We start from the raw sequence: 20,049 nt of genomic DNA, 5'->3' as shown, positions 1-20,049 counted from the left end.
CATTTTAAAGGACTGCATGGGGAGGGGCCGGTATCGAAAATACATGAAACTTCTCTGAAAAGTTTCCATGGGCAAAAGCTTTTATTTAGAAATTAGATATCAGCAAGGTAAAACAACTGTTAGTGATACGTTACTGCGTTGCGACAAGGTTACTCTAGAAGTGACAAATAGTGATGCATAACTGTTGCTATCGTGATATGCTCCTTTAAAAAAGTCGACTGAGAAGGCTCATTATTTGAGTACTTTCAATTCTGCTATTGCTGGCAGAGAGGTCCTTTCAGTCTGCTTTACTAGTTAGCGGTTTTCTTTCTAAAAATTAATTTAGTACAGGCCAAGCACTCCACAGGAGTGCGGGCTGTTTGGTGATGTCTGATCCTTCTTGAGAGAAATAATAGTCTAAAAATGTTCCTGGCAGTGTTTTTTTTTTTTGTAAAATGGCGGAAGGTGATCTACCTCTGCACCCGGACTAGCATCGACATAACAGGTTATGTAGATGTAAGGATTAGCTAAGAAGGGGAACACTCCTAAAGAACTAAAGGTTCCGATCGATAAATTTTTGCTTTAAAGGCCGTGAAACGACTTTATTATCCATCTAAAATGGTTTATCTGTTCAGTACTACGTCACTACACTATAGACTTGTTTGAGGGATACCTTCTAGCAGTTCTGAAAGGTCGTCAAAACTGTATACAATTCGAGTTTCACCATTTTCGCCTCCCACAATGAACATTGGGGAATCTGGGTTCATGAGGTCATCTCCCTCATCCCTTTGCTCTAACAGGTCATGCTCATCAACATCTGATATTTCTATTTCGGGAGGTTCCCTTTGAGACTCCATCTCTGAATCGGTATCCGCTTCTTCAATGTGCAAGGTCGGAATCGTGAACTGTCTTGCGTCATTTCTGGTTTGGCTTCCAGAGTCAATAGAGTTATCCATCTGGTTATCCTTCTGAATGATGTCAAGATCTGCACTTATTACTGTTTTTGAACTCTTCATCGGAGACACATGCCCATATTCTCTTTCGTCTGTGTCGATCTCCTCAGCAAGAACGAACTGGTTAAACGGCTCAGTTTCATGATTGTTTTCTATAGTTTCGTTGACTTTTTCCAGGAAGGGCAGTTTCACGGCATTTAACCTTCTATTAGTAATTTCTTGTTTCGTCTTTTTGTTGCCGTCCTCGCGCGATTTACTGGAAGAAGGATCCTTAAGAATGGGGACGGCACTTTCCCGGTTTTCGCTTACAACCGACGTGGACAGCTTTTCAGTTGGCGAGGGGCCAATTAGATGAAGAAGCTGCTCAGAAAGTCTTCTCAGGCTTGGTTCTCGCTTTTCTTTTGGAAGCTCATCAATCTTTGGAGGAAAGGAACTAACGGATGCTCTTTTCTTTGGACCTCCAGATTCCGCGTGCCTAAGCTTCATTAAGGACATGTCCGTCAACATCTGAAGCTGGTCTCTCTCGCGCTCTGCTTGTTGTCTTTTTTGCGTCATGGTGGATATCATTTCTTCCAGTCGCTCAATCTCAAACTGTGATTCTTCTAATCTGAACTGAAACTCTTCTTTGTCCTTTACCGCCTGTTCCAAAGCCTCTCGAGTATCTTTCATCTCGTTTCTAATTACTTCTCGATCGGACGCTAGTTGATCTCGCTGCTTTACAACTCCATTCAGTTGTGTTTTCAAACTCTGTATCGTTCGATCACTAGTAGAGATGTATCGTTGATACTTTTCCTCGAGCTGGCGGATTGAGTCCCGACGTTTTGGCGAGATCCACTCTGCCGTATCGAAGTCCTTGCCCACAGTTTTCAAAGCTACAATGAGCTCATCCCTTTCAAGCAGAGCATCGTCAAACATGGACTTTAGTTCATGCATATTCTTCTCACTTTCATACTTATAGAGCGTATACTTCTCTTCCGTTAGCCGCCGCACTTCTTCCGCTAAGTATTGAGCCTGTTCAGCCTCCGCTGCACGATCATTGGCCTCGTTCAGTCGCATAAGGAACGTCTTTGTCATCATCTCGACTTCTTTCAAACACTTTGCCTCTGCCTCTGCTACTTGTTCAAGGATTGTATCCTTCACAGCTTCAGCACGTTTCTGCAACGCCTTTGCCTTTAATGCTGTTAATTCTGCATCCTTAAGGCGCCTTCGAAGCTCATCCCGGGAATAGGTAACTGTTATATCGCTGTTGTCCCAGTCCATGGCTACGTTGTCATCCTCCATTGATTCTTCTGCATTTGATTCTTTTGTCATTCTTGTCATCGTTTTGGTAGGGTAACTTGGAAACCCATCCTCTGTCAAAGTCTGAGCGTTTAGTGAATCTGGCAATTAATTAAAAACGTTAAGCAGCTATTTTCCTCAATTCGCCATTTGCTCATACCCCATAAAACACCTTGTTTGCCTCGCAAAATTTTGCAAAGTATTGTCTTAGATGTTTCTTGGGACGACCTGTCTTCTCCGCAGAGGCCTCTTTGTGTCGCAGGGAAGCTGGGAGAAACAAATAGAAAGCGCGCGGGGCACGATGGAAAGGGGAAACATCGAGAGAAGAGAGGCTCCCGCCTTTTCCCTCTTCCCATCGTCCCCCGGGGGCTTTCTATTTTTCCATTATTGCTGTTTTTATTGGGATACCCAGCGGGAGCCTCTGCGGAGGAGAGAGTGGGACGACTGTAATACCCAGGGGAAATTAAAAACCAAGGGTTATACAAACTGTTTGGGGAGCAGGCAAACTGTATTATGAGAGTTGCGTTAGTGGTGAATCTTTTCATTCTCAAGCAAGGCTAATCTTAAAGGAACACGGTCAGCTGATGCACATGCCGTTTGATACCATTTCTTAGCTGAATTGTATGTCACAAGACACGCACGTGAAACAGAAAGCCAGAAGCGTATCCGGAATACTCAAAACAAACCTTGAAGAGTTGAACTGGTTACAAGCCCAAATAATGATTATAGACCCTAAGCCACATCAGAGAACACATTTTTGATATACCATTGAGAATTCACCGATTTGTTTTCCAGGGAAAGCCAAACATCGACGAATACTTCTGAATTCGATCATCAGCAGAGGTGAGAAATGACACGGAGTCGGCATGAATCATTGTTGAAGGTTCAAGGTCGGGAAAGCTTGATTTTCCAAACATATGTAACCTTTACCATCGATTTTCCAAATACATATAACTTGTTCACCAATGTTATTGATTCATTTCTTTTGTTATTTTGGTAAAGAAGCGATTTCTCCCGGCCGGCGCCTACGCGTTTCTCACCTCTTCTGTTCTTGTTCCTTTGGATACTGTTTTTAACAAAATATGATAAATAGGATGAGTTAAAGTTTGCTCAAAAACAGGTTATCTGTAAAAGATCGAGGATCGAATGAAACACTAGGCAAGATTGAAGCGGATTTCTAGATGTAGCCGACGCGTTCATTTGATTTCGGGTTGAGGTAAACTCTTTTCAAACTGACAAATGTAGTGTCCAGGTCAGGGCGGTCCCATAGCTGACCGTGTCCCTTTAATCCGAACTTAGTCTAGAAGCGATAAAATATGCCACATCTTTTCTTAAACCTTGCCATACCTTCCAGAGAATGTGTAGAGCAGCTTGGAGTTGATGAGCCAGTTTTCAAGGATACCTGGTCTCGAAGATCTTGAAAAGTAGGACGGGCATTAGGATCCTTAAAAGAAACGATCTAATCATTATCGTCATATTAAGAGTCATGATTATCGTTATCATCATGATTCCAAAAATGAAAAAGAGTAAATTAAAAAATTCGCTACTTTTCACATAAGCACCTCTTGTGTTATACACCAGCTTGCTGTTGCTGTACAGTACTTATGATACAAATGCGGTACCCATCTCTGTAAGTTTATTGAACTGAAAACTCAGCATATAGCTATGCCCGCATTATTGGTTAACATGTAGTAACAGAGTAAAAGTGTTCATCTGCATTGACTTGAAATGTTAAACGCACCCTCTGTAAGCACAGTTTAATCTTGTCAACAAAGCCAGCCAGCTGATCCAATGAATCGTTTGATGGATTAAACTTCAAAACCTAAAAGGGGAAAACAAAGTTTATATTAAGCTGTTGGAGGCGTCAATATTTGTTGACCTAAAGGAACTGATAACATCCACAGTGCGAGTTTGTGTATTCTTTGCCTTACCTGGTCTAAGGTTGTGATTGGTTGTTTCCCTACAGTAACGACAGCGTAAATGAAGAAGCCTGAAAAGGAAAAAAAAACCTCGAATTGCAGTGACCACCATAGAATCTTGAAATACCTTAAAAGGTGGTAGGGCTTAGTTTAAGTCGGTGGACTTGGACGTAGCACTTTCCTCGTTTGAAACACTGTAAAATGAACGTTTTCTAACTGATATATTTTGGCCTTTTTCTTTGTTATCAAAAACCTTTTAACGACAAGATGGGTGATAAACCCGTCACCGAAACCTTTTGGGCCATTCTGTGAATCCCGCAAAACCTGATTGGTGTCGTCCCATGAAAGGGAATCCTGATTCCTGAATCTGTGAAATATTTGCTTGAGGAATCCTGGGCTTTGGAATCCGGAATACAGCTCAAGGAATCCGGAATCCTACTAAAGATTGGAATCCAAAATCTAAGTTCCACTGACAAAGACTGGATTCAAGTACCTGGAATCAGGAGTCCTACCGCGTGGAATGCAGAATCCATGACTGTCTTTATAGATTCCCTTACATGGGGCAATTGGTGTGTCATGCCACCACTCATCGACGAACGAACCATAGTAAAATTCATAAACATTTAGCAATTGTTGAATGGGGCTAAGTAGGATGTGAAGAATTCTGCAGATCTAGTAGGGTGTTATCCACCGAGGCCGAAGGCGTGCCTTTAGCCAATCAGAAATGAAAAAATATTTTGAATGAATGATAATGCATGTTAATTGCGAGCTTACCGTATGCCCATACATCAGCTGGGAACGTTTGGATACTTTGGCTGCACTCAGGAGCTGTAATCGGAATTCTATTCTTATAAACGTCATCCGATAACGGTCGTTTGCACCATGGAGACCTGTGTATGGTAAAAACCGATCTCTTTCTTATTTCGCTTCCTCACAGTATCCTTATTAAGGAACAAATAAGCACTTAGATTGCAATTCTAGAGCACAAGTTTAGTGGCCTTGCGCTACCTGAATTGTGTCTGTGGTTCAGTAGTTCGAAGTCTGTTCGCCTATAGATTATTCCCTTTGGTTGAAGAATTAGGTCACTATCCTATTTTTTTTATCGATACTCGCGAAGCAAAATAGATGAAATGTGAATGCAGCATTAATCAACATTATATTCACTGGAAAAGCAGTAGCTAAAGGTATTCGTTCCTCCGATAATATACTTTCAGACAAGTAAAAATGCTATCATTATGTCAAACTCTTAGGGTCAAATATTAAACGAAGTCTAACTTAAGCCGCGGTTTAATTTTAAGTATTTGTAGTTGTTTCTTCTTTTTTTCTCACCTCGCACAATGAAAGCCTGAGATCTTTACTTGTCCCTTCTCGCCCACAAGACAGTTCTCAGGTACCTACGTGTAATAGAAGAAATTAAATTTTATAGGGTGAAAAAAAGGTAAGAAAGGAATGTCACTGTCAATGGTCATATCGACAACCACTTCATTTAATTTCGTGACACCTTTTACAAACTTTGAAGGACAAAAGTTTGTTTTGCAAGATAGAACTAGAACCGTTGAATCTTATCTACAACATCTGGGCGAATCCCACTTGCCCAAAGTACTTACCAATTCTCCGTGCTCCACTAAAGACTCGTGAAGGTAAACCATACCATTGATCACGTGGTTTAGAATATTTCCTAACTCTGTGTGGTTGGACTCCAGTATGGAGGAGTTTCGTTTCAGATATTCTGAAAGGTCACCTGATGTGTCAAAAAAGGAATAGAAAAACGTTTGAGTTGCTTTTGCGTATTGGCGCAATAGCCTTTTTTTCTTGACTGTTTTGTCAGCAGCTTGGCCAACTTAACATTATAGTCTCTAAGAACTAATGGTCAAACTCTGTTTTCTATGTATAAGGTGTTCAGTAGCTTCACTAAAGCTAAATAAGTTTTTTGAAGGTTGTACCATTTTGCATGTTTTCGTGAACCATAAAGCTTCGAGGTCCTTTTACTCCAATCCCGTGCAAGCGCACCATGTTTTCATGGCCTAATGTCCTGTGAAATAAACAAAAAATATAAATAACCCGCAATGGACACCGCCTATAGCTACACTTCAAGAAAAATGTGATTTGGACTCAAATTTATCCTAACGGAAAGTCCGATCGGAACATTGCGTGTACTGCAAATTAAACTGTACACTTGAAAAGGAAATAAAGAAGTCGAAATTCGTTGTGATGCAGACACTCGTCCATACGCGGAAAATTAAATGAAAATCTTTAAAAAAAAAAACCAAAGGCGTTACAGGAGGTTTATTAAACTAAATGTAAATTGCATATTTTTTAGCATTCTTGTAAATTTTGTTTTTGTTTGATTTTTAACAAAAGAATGTGAATTCTTTCTCCCGGTGCATCATCCCAGCTAAAGAATTGCTTGCAACCAGTTAATTATTTGTACTCACATCATTAACCTTGACTGGTTACTGAATTTCTCTTTGAGTATGTCCGAGCTTCCCTCTGGTAGAACGTGGATTAACGCTTCTTTGTTGTGAAACTTGCCAGTAAAAACGTTCTACAAGGTCGAATAGAGATGTTCGTCCGTCGGCCAAGAACTTGATACAATTTCTAACTATCATTACTGCAAGACAGTCGGCGGAACTTCTACTAAAGTCCACTTCTTCAGTTCTGTCCATGTCCAAGTGGACAGAGCGTACTTTCTTCTTTGTTTTTTTCTCTCTATAACAGGTGTCTTTACATGGCAACAAAGGCCAGTGAGTGCGTTCCAACTGCCAAAAAAATCCTCTCCAAATTGATGTATTCACTGCACCTTACCTCCGTTCCCAAGGTGGCCAGTTTAGAGAGGATTGCCAAATAACATTACTTGTCAAAAGCGTGTATGACTACTTCGAAGCGTTTGAATTTTGGATAAATCAATGCGTCGAGTATATGATAACAGCTTCGCGGATAATGGAAAATTTTTTGATAAGAAAAGGAAAGGCAAGTCGGAAAAATTAGATTTATGGTAATAAGACCTCTTTGTGGGAGATAGCTTTTCCCATCGTTGTTTTCTCACTGAAAAACACTCTAGGAAAAACTCTTTCTAGTGTTTGTTAAAGCTTCTACACAAATATTCTTTAATTTCTTACCCAAGGTAGACTAGACACAACCTCGCCTGTTTTTTCAACTTCTGGCCAATCCACCCTCCAGATTTCTAAAAAGGATTAATTAAAAAGACTAAATTAACAACCGTCGTGTCTACTTTGGATGCTTCAGGCTTTTGCTTCCTTTGTCGTCATGCACAGCAGAGCCTTCATGTGAAGGACGCAGGATATTCCATTTTTAATTGTTCGAACTTTTGTATAACAGTAGAAGCTGTAACTATATAACTGTACAATTGTATAATTGTAACTGTAACGTAGTTTAAATTTATACAATAACAAGCGTCGACAATTCAGTCAATTTAATGGGAGTCATTTTCCTTCACAGAAGTCTGCGTACTTCTCTTCATAGGCGTATACAGCAGTATTTACCACTTTGTGATAATAATAATTTACTTTGAACAATTTTATCTTTGAATGAAGAGTGGTATGTAGAACAAAATTCCATACCATCGGCATTCTTGAGCGTTGGGTATTTCTCCAATGTTATCCCAAGAGCTGCAACAATAATATATTTTGATTATTACCATTGAATTCCACGAGACATTTACATGTATTTAGTGATATTAGTGATTAAGTTTATTTAACATTGAACTTAAAATTTTCTTGATCAATACAAAATATGTCTGTGATGTATATCTCTAGGATCACTTTGAGGCTTCTTTATCAGGTTGTCTGTGGGTGTCTGTATACATCTAGTGGGTGGCGTTAGATCATAATGTAACTTGCCCGCGGGTAGCTATGCTAATCTAGGTGGGTCGTGTTTTCAGGAAATAAATGCAACTAAAAGTAACAAGAGATCTAAAAAGAGCTAGAATTGACATAATGACTAGATACTACTGATAAACTTCGTCTCCTATTAGTCAACGAAAAACGAAATGATCTAAATTAGCCTCACGTCAGACACATAAAAGCGAGAACGCGGAGCGCTGGCGGAAGCGTCCTTACCGGGCGAGAGCAAAATTATTAAATTATTAAGCGAAGGGGATCGATTCCTCAGACTCCGATTTCCGTCGATCTTATCATATATTTTTTTTAATTTCAAATAGCGCTCTTATACGACTCCGATCACTCCGACAACCAGCCTTAATAGCTAAATTAGCGCATCTTACTGGGATGTTGTTTACACTGATCCAGTAATTGTTGTATGCTGTCAAACTGCAAAAAATTTGCATACGAAACCGCATCTGACTCATCTTTCACACGGTACTTTTGGGTTGCTTCATCTTGAAGAACTTCAATATGTTTAACTGTTTTGTCCGTCCTGCAAAAGCAACACACGAGCAATTGCTTCCATAGTTGCTTTCGTTATACCATTGATTGTTATTCACGTTACTATCTATACCTTAACAATTATAACCTACAGTGTGACTTTAATGTGTTTATCTGTTTACCAGTGATACAACAATTTTCGTCACGAAGGTTCCTTTGAAATTCTTTTTTGTCATGGCGACAAGAGGATTGCCAAAGTGAAAAAAAAGGTTTGAAGTTTAACAAATCATGTAACCATACCAACTAGTGTCATTCGCCTAATTTGGCAGAACAGTATCTGAGGGATTTCTGTCTCGCTAAAGGGTTTAAATTACATGTAACCTATCTGTTGTACTTTTATTGTGCAAAGGGTTTGTAACTGCTCACCTAAAAGATAGAATTATTTTAGAGCCTAATCCACTCGTCCGCAAGATGAAACAACCTGCCACCTATCGAAAAGCACGAGATAAAAGTAATGTAGAAAGAAAAAGGTAAAATTGGTCAAGTACAATAACTTTTCAAGAGTACCAAAGTAGGTCGAACTTTGTTTAATCGTAAAGTTATTGAATTGAAAATGCGACGAATTGAACTGAATTGCCTTCGGGCGAACAGTCGGCCTATGTTAGCATTACCTCCGTTGTTTTTGTACCATGTCTTATAAGTACGATGGCTTATGGTTTGTTGTTATGGTCAATTTCCGTCTCCCAAAGCCCTTTTCGCCCCATAGTAAGGGAACTCGGATTCCGGAATCCAGAAAATGTTTGCTTGTTGAATCCGAAATCCCACCAACGATTAGAATCAGGAGTCTAAGTCCACTAACAAAGAATCCGGAATCCACGGTGTGGAATCTAGAATCCAAGACTGTCTCGACGTGGGGAGACCCAATCGTGTGTCTTTAGGAGTCTGGGATGTATGCGTAGTAGAAGGTGGCGAAGTGGACTGCGCGCAAGCGCCTTTATAAATAAATGCACGTAAATCGAAGAAATCGCCACGATAGACGAGGGACTATTCTTTCCAAGGAGGATGTTATATTGGTGACGCTTTGGTGTGGTTATTTGCAATAATTCATAAAAAAGTATTTTTGGTGTTGAATTGGAGTATTATAAAGTTAAAATAAGTTTACCTGGTCTCTAAGAATTGCCGCTGTGACGGAGGTGGGAATTTCTTCAAAAAACCATCTGTGAAGTAGGTTGAACAATTAGCGTCATAGACCATCGCAAACATCACTGATAACTAGTATAATTATCTGTCCTTTCCGATCTATCATTCATTTACCCTACCCTTATTATTTCCTGTAGCCTGAGTAGCCGGGGGTCAGGCGATCAAAGTTTTGGCAGATTAGCTGCAAAGCCGCCAGTGCCGCCAAAACTCTCAAAACTCTCTCCGCCAACTACCCAGGTTATATTTTGTGGCGAATTTACTCGCTAAAGACTTATTAGGAAATACTGCACAAAGAAAGCAAGTACATCAGGGTAGAATCTCTGCGAATTGTAACGATCTGTAACTGTACATGTAGTTAAGGCAATTGCCACATTTTACACCTTTCCATTGTAGTAGAAATTTCTTACTCGGCGTTCCCTTACTGTTGTAACATTGCGTCTTGCTTTATAAGTATAAGTGAGAAGAAGAAACAACTAACAGACTAGAATACCCCTTGCAATAGCAGAAGAAATAATTCCTGCTTACATCACGCCCTTAAAGTAGATGAGGCATATAGTATCTGGGAAGTGGTCTCAATAATTCTGTTAACAAAGAAGGTTGTCTCAATAACTTACTCTTTATTCTTCCATCTGTATTGATCTGACTGTCAGCACAGTTAAGATTTTTTACGGTTACAATTGATGTAAAAAAGACATTCCGACTTAGCACAATCCGGGGTACATGTAATATGCAATTGAAAGAAACACCAGAGTAGCAAGAATTTTACTTCACAAAAAACTAACCGAATGTATCTTGCACTTACGGTTCTTCGTGAAGTTCCTTTGGATTCACTGCATCCTTTGGAATGTAACCATATCCACTCGTCCTATGAAAATGTAAGTCACACCATTTACTCCTAAAAACTGTTTTCATTTTATGTTTTATTATTTTGTGCAGCCGTATTTGCTTCTCTTTACAGTCTATTAGAATACTTTTATTTTATTGCTGCGGAGCGACGGAAGGGAGCGAGCAGCAGCATAATCAGGATTTAAAGGAAATATATAAGGGGCGACGAATTCTCGAATTCATCACTTTTTACCACAATGCATTGCATTTAACCACACTTTTTACCACAATGCATTGCATTTAACCAGAGTGCATTGCGCCACGAACAACTCAAATAAAAACATGGGGAAGTTCGGTGGGTGAGAGAGTGCATCGTTCGCTGCTCAGAGTATTTTTTGTGCCAAATTTTCTACAGCACGGTTAGAGGTCTTACCAAATTTTAAGACACGCAGGAGTCTTTCATATGAGTACAATGGTTAACTTGGGGATTGGATTTCAATTCAAGAACCTTTGACTCGTCCAGGTGTTAAACCTGACGAGAAGATGAGCATTTGCTCTTCGACTCCGCAACACGGGGGATATACAAATTCCAGTTTGCTGGAAGGTGATGTGAAAGTCAGAAAATGTCATGCAGTGCTATTCTTAAGAAACTGTATGAGCCGAAAATGGATGTGATTTTGACCATTCGCTTCAAAATAACAGCGGAAATCGAGGTAACAAAACATATGTCTTGTGTCCTACTTTGCAGACGAGGACGTGTATCGGCGTTTTGAAAAGCATAATTATGTTCTTTCATTCATTCATTGCCATGGAATATGAGTGTACATTATTTTTTCACTGTTAATAGCTCGGTTAATGCGGCTGGCGATCATCGTGCCGGCGGAAGTTTCATGGAAAAGGAATAAAATGAAAGACTTTTCCTCAGAATTACGTAATCAGCCTCTGTGGTGTAGTGGTTAGGTGTAGTCGCGTCGAGCCGAATTTGCAGGGTTCGAGTCCTACTGAATTCATAAGTCCTTTTTTCTTTTTTTTTCCGTTTTTTGTGTTAGCTAAATAACTCTTTCTTAATAAAGTGCAACAAACAGCAAGAAAAGTATTGTGTTTCCGGAGAAAATATCGTGCACCGCATATTAAATATATGGATAAACAATCTGAATTTCTATTATTTCCTACAATTTACTGTGGGAAAACCAGAGTTATAACCACTTGATCATTTTCTAAACAACGTTCCCACCAGTTCTTTCTTTAGACTGATGGTAATTATTCTAGTACTTTCCAACATGTAAATAGGACATTCAATGTCATTTTCGATTCTTTTAAGTCTCACTGCCTAACTAATGCCAGTATCAACAGAATGTGCCGCAGCATTACTATCTTTTAGATACCCTAGTAATATCTTGTTTTACTAGCTATATATTACATAGAGAGAGATACCGAAATCAGGGCTGCAGACAGCCAATCAGATCACAGATCAGTGAACTTTGTGGTAGTTACGGTTAATTGGTGACAGAACTTCGTGTCGTTCATTTGGGCCTCTAATCGCACTTCTGATTAAACAAATAGGAGTCCCGCAGTATGATGGACTGATTTTGTTAATCTTTCATATGACTCCACTCAGTACTATTACTGTTATAATCTTAACCATTGATTGGGTGGGGGGGGGGGGGGGACGGGGAGGGAGATCGACGATATAAAGCTATGCCTTCCTATACTAGCCCCAGGCGGGTGAGAACGCGTGCTAAAAACGAAAATTACTTACGAAGTTGTGGAAAATGCCTTCCATTCGACACTGCCAGAAGCATCTGAGACGGTCAGATGATCACCCTTCCAAAGTAAAAGGAGACAACTTCAATAAGTAGTAGTCACTTAAACTAATTTTGGAGGATTAGGCGGAGAAGGTGAACTGAAGCAATAGGAGAAAAACCACCTTAGGGTACGTAAGAGCGAGAACCAACAACATCACGCTGCAACCTGTGACCACTCGCGTTTCTTCGCGCAAGTCCTTGTTTGCGACCAAGGTGCGATAGTGCCTGAGGAGGAGGCAGTGTGTTATGATGTCGGTGAACTAGCAAGGTTTCCTTGACAAGTCGCTTTGTTATAAAACAGACGTGTTAACGTGGTTTAAACGACTAGACAAGGACTCCAGGGTGAGGACTCGAAAGGACACTTGGCGTCAAGCAAACACTAAGGGGTTATGAAACACTCAATGTCATTCCCTCAGTACAAGGGCCCGAAATCATTGTTGTCGCAGGTAATGTTATAAACTACGTGGACATTTGTCAAGATTTAGGAGCCCAATATTGATGCCGGCTCCTGTCAAGAAACAATTGGTAGTCATACGTGCTACCAAAGTAAGACTGGCTACTTGGCAAGACACTCCACTCAAGACTATATTAACTGACCCGATCATTTTCACCTCTGATTATGATAAACAAGCTATATAACCCGTAACTCACCGCAATAGTACATGGAGAGTGCTGTTGACTTCTTTCGTGATTTAAAACTTATAAAAGGCTATTGGTCACTGCCCAAATCACCTACAGCCGTAAACCTTTCCGCGTACACGGAAGGCTTGAATACGATAAAGTAAACTACACATTACTAAAAAGAGATGTTTGTTTTAACGTGGATATTGCTCTTACCTTATTAAAGGGAAGGCTTCCAGGCATGTCTGAGTAATGCGATTCACTAGCGACTACACCAAAACCGCTAAAAGCGATAGCAAGTGATAACTGAAGAAAACAAAGCACGAGATCAATAATGCTAGTGTTTTTTTACTATTTTTATTTTGATAAATTTGGAAATCCTTTAATGGCTAAATGCTTTGAAAGGAATATAGTATCAATCCATAGTCTTACTGCCTAGCCACGGCTAAGGTAGACACTTCCAGGTATAAGTAAACATCTCAAAGCTTTTGGGAAAGATTTCATTTCGTAATAATATTAAGAATAAGATTCAGTGCTGTTTTGTAGTTATCCCGTACATTAATTAAATCCCTTTAAACGAACAGTACCTTGTGCCTTTTAATATCTGGAATACCTAAATAAGGGAAATCGATAATAAAGAAATGTTATGCCATGTGTGTAAATATAGGTGTTTTCTTTATAACAATGTAACAGTATTATAACTCCAATCTTCGGCCTCGGCGGATAGCACTTGCCTCGCATCTCGATTATTCCGGATATTTCAAAAACCTCATCCAATATAATTGTTTAGATGATATACATGGGCACCACCACCACCACTACCACCATTCATTTACTGGAAGTTACAAAACTATCCAGATGCCACCGTACTGTACTTACAAAGTCCCACTAATTTTAAATGACAATAATAAAAAAAATACTCATTTTTGAGTATAAATAAAAGATAACGTGAAATGGCTTTGTGAAAAATTACAGTGTCGCTACAGTTGTTTACTTACCATAAATTTTACATGGCTTACATCCGGGAGAGTTCCGGAACGTAACAGCTTTACAACATGACCAGGACTTGCCGGTAAACCTTCCTGAGTGATATTGAGTTAGGCTCACGGGGTTTTCTAAACAAGCTAGAAATTAGATTACAGAGTTTTAGTGAGGGCATACCATTAAAATGAACGAATTGTATAAGCTTTAATATAGGAAACGATCATTCTTATAAACGTTTATGTAACAAAAGCCCTGGTTTGCGAAAGATAACATCAAGGGAAATGGTTATGGCCCGTGGTTGAGTCACTGCTAGGATGTCAACCTCGTCTCCAGGGCTCTTCCCTCAGAAAATGGAAGGGGCCAGAAAAGCCATGGGGATGAGGTTGTTGTGCTTTCTCGCCTTCTTTATGGAGCTTAAGCAAAGATGTTTTTGAGCGACACACGTCAACCGGAACTGGACTTTTTACATCCTTGGGCAGTGGTTTGGTTCAAACTCTCGGGCGAATCGCCTTTATATGAGAAAAGACAGAAATTTATTATCGTCAAGCCATATAAATAATGGAGAAGGCTTCACTTCCGGTTGACGTACGTTGCTCAAACAGGTCTTTGCTTAAGTTCCCTTATAATAGGCTATTTCAGTTGCCTTAAGCTTTTGTTTCAAAGCGAGCCTTAGTGCGAAGCCACTGATTTGAAAATGATTTTTTTATTCTTATGCAAATAAAACTCATTCTCACAAGAAAGATTAAGAAAGGTTCTACACCTTCTTACTTACATAGTCTCAGTGAACACAACCAAGACTCAAACTCTTCTACTTCATATGCAGACAGATAAACTGTGCGACAGTTTGAGTTGTCCTTCTTTGTCCGACTATGGTAAGCTATCTGTAAAGGGAATCGTGAGCAGAGATAAAAATCCGGGTTTAACTGAACACTCCCCAGGTGTATCGTAGTCTGCAAATACAGCCGTCTCTCCTCGTTCTTCGCCGTAAGGGGCGTTTCGTTTTTCCAGCGAAACTTCCCAAGCGGTGAGGAGCGAGGAGACACGGCTGTTTTCACAGGCTAGCAGGCGAGGTGTACCGGAAAAATGAGAGACTTAGTTCGTGACGTCATAAAAAATGGTGCCCATCTTAGTCGCCATCTTGGATTGTATCGAAAGTTTGACTTAACAAATTCTCTGTCAAAGTTAAAATAACTATGCGTGAGAAGTGCCGAATAGGTATTAAGTTTGCTATTTCTTTTCTGCCATGTTTTTTTATATTTAATTTTTCTTTTATTTTTCTTTCTGTTTTCGGAAGTAAGTTTGATTTAGTGTGAGCATAAAAAAGTGCGAGAGATGCCCATTTTTGCATTAAAAATGTCACGGCTTCTTGCTTATACATGAGACTTCATATCCCTTACATAACATAAGATAACATCACGTTTAGTTATCCTCGAATTTACAGAGTAGCTATACAAGCTAATATTTCCAAAAAAGAGAAAAAAGAATAAATGAATGAATAAAAATATAGTAATAATAATCCTAAAAGAGGGGACTGACAATACCATATGATGGTCACCAAACTTGGGCGCTTGTGACAAGAGGAGGTTTTGATAAAACGTAGTTTTAACAAAGAGACAACGCTACACGAATCTTAACCGCTTTACAGTGGCGGATCCAGACCTTCAGATAACAGGGGACGGGAGGCAGGGGGTGGGGGCGGTCATCCAGACCCTGAGATAAGGAAGGGGTGGCCTCAAAAAAAAAAAATTTTTTCGGCCCGTCGGGCCTCAATTTGGTCAAAAAATAACGGGGGCCGGGCCCCCCGGGCCCCTCCCCTGGATCCGCCACGGCTATAGAACGAGAAGTCTGCCTGTTCGTATATCCTTACAAAAAGAGGGGGCGCTTCAAACAGCAAAAATACCTGAAAACAGAGCTCCTGGCTAAACGCACTATCATCCACTTCTTCAACAGACTGAATATCTGTTACTTCAATGGCAAAATCTGGTTTTTCTCCTTTTGTCTGAGAAATGATTTAAACACAGAGATTGTCAGTGACTTGACCAAAGGGTTTACCTTCTTCTTTCTGAGCAAAGCAATGTCAGTCTACAAATACAGCTGTCTCTCTGGAGCGTTTCACGGTCTCTCAAGACTGAGACGTACCTCAGTGGTTAGGAGCGGGGAGAGACACTGCTGTATTAGCAGGCTAAACCAACTTAAACCGTAATTAGCAAAGTTTCCTTCCCCCGCCTCTGTACGGTTGCTTATGGAAACGCACTTCTCTCAAAACTTAATTTCGTTTTAAGAGATAAGAAAAGAAAAGATTACCTGGGTGGGCCTATCCATCCGCACGCTTGGTTAAAATGGATGCATTTTATGAGGACAGGAGAGGACGTTAACGGACGTAGTATGATCAAAAGAGGTGTACCGTAAACTATCGCTTATAAGCGCCCCCCCTACTTATAAGCCCCTCTGTAAACAAAAAATACATCCTGTTATAAGCTCCCCGGATATAAGATCCCCCCACACTTATACACCTTCCCCCCCCCCCCCCCCACACACACCCCCTAGCTATAAGCCTATCTACGTGTAAGAAAAAAATACTTTCGGTTATAAGCTCTCCCGGATATAAGACCCCCCCCCCCCTAGTTATAAGCCCATCTACCCGTAAATAAAAAAAATACATCCGATTATAAGCCCCTCCATTCTTAAGCCCTACTTAAACCCCTTAAGCAGACGCATAAGCTCAGGGCTTAGCAGTGGCAGTTTACGGTATTCAATTAATTACAAATTCGACAGTATCACGTTTCCCACTGATACAGTCAAACCTCTTTAATACGGACACCAAAGGGACAGAACCAAGTGTCCGCTTTAAGCTGCTTTACAGGGAGGTGGCATTTCTGGGACCAAACGAACTGTCCGTAATTGAGAGGTGTCCATATTATAGAAGTATCCGTAACGAGAGGTTAGACTGTCTATCTTTTGATCCGCATATAAATTTTACATAAAAAATGTTTTCAATTCGTTTTTCTTCAGTTGGTACTTTATTCGTCCCAAGGGGACACGAAAGCAATGCCTATGAAAAACTCTCGAAAAGACAGAAAATAAATAGCTATTGGCCTGTACAGACCAGAGACGCTGGGTCGGATATGAGGACTTTTGGATAGCCTTCTGAGATATGTTTAATTAAGAGTTGCAAATTCGAATCAGTCTAGATCAACATCCATTCAAGCTCTTAACTTTATTTATTCTATTTGCCAATTTTGTTTTTTTTATAGGCGTTTGGCAGTCGTTAGTTTCCGTGTACCTCTGCCCCCGAGTTGTCGGCATCGCAGATGATTGCAGCTGGCGGGAGTATACGTTCCTTTTTTTCCACAAAGTGGTTTTGGGTTTGCGTGTCCGGCCGGCGATGTCGTACTTACTTTCTTTAGAAACGGATTGTTTTTCGTCATAGGGTGTTTTGTAATTGGTGTGGTGTTGTAATCTTACGGTAATTTTGCAATTAACTGGCTTTGAAGTCCTTGCTGACCTACAGGCCCCTGTATCTACTCTTGTGTGAGTGTCTTCCTGGGCAGTGTACGGGCAAAATTGTGAAAAAACATCTCTCGGGCCCATTTCCCCCTCGATCAGCCGTTCATTCTCAGGCCGATACTCTATTGTGCAGACGCCAAAAAATTAATATCCTTACAAACCTGGGCAACATATTGATGAGATCATCACGATGCAAGTAAACAATACAGTCATACCAAAAGATTGACTTGTCACATATCGGAAAAAAGGGAAATTGATAATTCAATATGAACGAGCATGCAAATGGCAGCAAGATCATTTGGACTCGGAAGACTATGAAGTTGTGATCATACCAAATACGATATGTTTTCCCACTTCACTGGATCAGCATGGATAGTTGTTAAAGCTGTGAATTGATCGGTCTTGAAGTTGTTTCGTTTGTCAACTAAATTACCATCTAGATGGTTCCACGCACAATTATCGCATATTATGGTGCGTTTCCTATGCTGTCCACCGTCCCTTCCAGGGATGTTTTAACCTGAGTGGACATTAAACGTTATTATTTCAAGGTTGTGTCTTGTGACCTTTCAATCGATTTCAAACAGAGTCCAATATTCCATCGTTTGATCTTGCCCGAGCATGTGACGTAGCTGGCTGTATCAAACACACTGAATCGAGAATTGCTTGTGAAGGCACGGAAACTATTTTAAAGACTCTTAAATTGCTCTCACTAAAACGTTGATTTTTAGCATATTTTCTGAGACGGAAATATCCTGCGCCGCTGTGATATTCAAAGTGAATTTTCAAGCATAAGATAGTTTTTTTGGTGCTCACTTTACTGCCTTTGGACGTTTTACGGATCGGCGCTTCGCGTTATCCCATCCATCCAGTTAAATTCAAAGATTTACATATCAGTGTGAATCAACTTTTAGCTAGTGCTCAAAATGAATTTCGTTGCAGCAGAAACGATCCGATGCTTGTGCATGTATGAACAACCTACTGGACGCAGTCCACGATTCTGGATAATTTCTATTCATCAGTTCATGAGCTTACGACATTTCGTACTGACAGTTAAAAGCACATTAAGGCAATTATGATTAACAGTCTACAAAACTCACCCATTGTGCCGAGCTGTTATAATACTCAAAAGCGACTTCAGTGAGGACTCCAAACACACCTTGAAACATAGATTTGGCGAGAAAACTTCTTCTTCTGGTCTTTCTCACCATAATATTTCCGCAGAACTTAGCCGTTTCTTTCTTGTTTCTAGCCTCCATAAGATCCAACTTAATCTTTTCACTTTGCGTCTTAAAAGGGCAGTAAATTTCTTTAGCAAACTTTTTGGTCGTCACTTTGCATATTGCAATACGAAAAAATGGCGTTGTTTGTTTTACTAGTCGTCTCTTACTGAAAACTAGTTCCTCATGGAAATTTAAATTTAAAAAAAAAATGCTGAAAATAGTTCCTACGGGTAGGATTATTCAGAGCATAAAATACGTAGTATTTGTATACCAGCTATGCATTATCAATTTGTCGGTACTTAACAGTCTTGTTAAGCGATGGCTTCAGTGGTGCAGACACTTCCGTAGAAATTGCGCCACTAAATTAGGTCGTATATTGCCAATAACTTAAATGTAACATACCGCAGTGTCAGAAAAAATGACACATGCCATCCCCGTTAGTTTGTTTTGTGAACAGAAATTTTATTATGAAAGGAAGAAATTGTCTAGGGACGTTGAAGAATGTGTACACTTTACATACTTTGGTAGTCACGAGTATTATCAAGCTAACATGCTAATAAGATTACGTTATACCGGTTTACCCGGGGAAATACAAGACCTGCCGACTCTGTTCCTCTTGCTTAGAGAAAGGTTGAGCAAGACAATTGATCATGACTCGCCCCATATAAGGTAATCAAAGATACTCTTGGAGTCTGGATCCCACGCTGCGGTTCCATGCATTATCCAGCTACTGAATTCCGTAATCTTTGTCAGGGGAATTTGGATTCCGGACTGCAATCATTAGAGGGATTCCAGATTTCTTGCGCCTCACCACCTGATTCCAATGCCCAGAACCCTGTTGTCTGAAGGCCAATCAGCGCTAACCAGGGGTTAACTTTTAATCCAGGCTCCCGGCGGTTCCTGAAAGGCCGATTAGTGCAATTCCAGGATTAAAAATTTTGTTCCCGTTTTGAAATTTACCTTTCTGTGCATTACTTAGGGTAACATGTTATCATCACCGAATCTCGGAGTCAAGACACAACAGTATTTTGTTCGCTCGAGTGACATGTTCTTAGACTCAAAACCTTGCTTAAGATTTGGCTTAATCCTGGGTTTAACTGGACCAGCTTTCGAGGAACTGGTACCAGGTTTCTTACTCTTTTGTTCAAAAGCATTTTCTCCGATAAGTTTTTCTATTTTTTTAGAGCATCCAATCACCAAAGTGTAGACAAAAAATTAAACCGAGTTTGTTGTTTAAGCTTTCATATCTGAATTCAAATTTTGCACTACACGAAATTCAGCCAAATTAGGAAATTACAAAAATGCCAGTTAAATTAGGAGAAACATAAAAATAACTGCTTAAAACTTTAAAGGACGGTTAAAATAACATAACAGAAACAACAGATGCTACGGATGGGCAAAACTGAAGGAGATTG

General features: G+C 40.0%; 1 protein-coding gene across 1 annotated transcript; it reads right to left on the bottom strand.

Moving 5' to 3' along the window:
- Positions 1 to 62: 62 nt before the first annotated feature.
- On the bottom strand, positions 63 to 18,785 carry LOC140948775 (uncharacterized). The gene is made up of 22 exons (XM_073398041.1): positions 18,512 to 18,785; positions 15,808 to 15,906; positions 14,680 to 14,788; positions 13,922 to 14,047; positions 13,511 to 13,536; positions 13,140 to 13,229; positions 12,257 to 12,321; positions 10,475 to 10,537; positions 9,635 to 9,689; positions 8,899 to 8,960; positions 8,373 to 8,524; positions 7,711 to 7,758; positions 7,249 to 7,313; positions 6,565 to 6,674; positions 6,073 to 6,161; positions 5,737 to 5,870; positions 5,459 to 5,523; positions 4,904 to 5,019; positions 4,142 to 4,200; positions 3,952 to 4,032; positions 3,558 to 3,654; positions 63 to 2,311 (listed from the first exon to the last, which is right to left on the bottom strand). Exons 1-22 carry the CDS (start codon positions 18,668 to 18,670, stop codon positions 630 to 632), a joined length of 3,552 nt encoding a protein of 1,183 aa, XP_073254142.1. The 5' UTR covers positions 18,671 to 18,785; the 3' UTR covers positions 63 to 629.
- Between the last annotated feature and the right edge of the window lie 1,264 nt (positions 18,786 to 20,049).

Source organism: Porites lutea, chromosome 9 (genome assembly GCF_958299795.1).
Source record: "Porites lutea chromosome 9, jaPorLute2.1, whole genome shotgun sequence".
NCBI lineage: Eukaryota > Metazoa > Cnidaria > Anthozoa > Scleractinia > Poritidae > Porites > Porites lutea.
The sequence above is the reverse complement of the archived record's forward strand: the minus strand, read 5'-3'. Positions and strand labels throughout refer to the sequence as shown.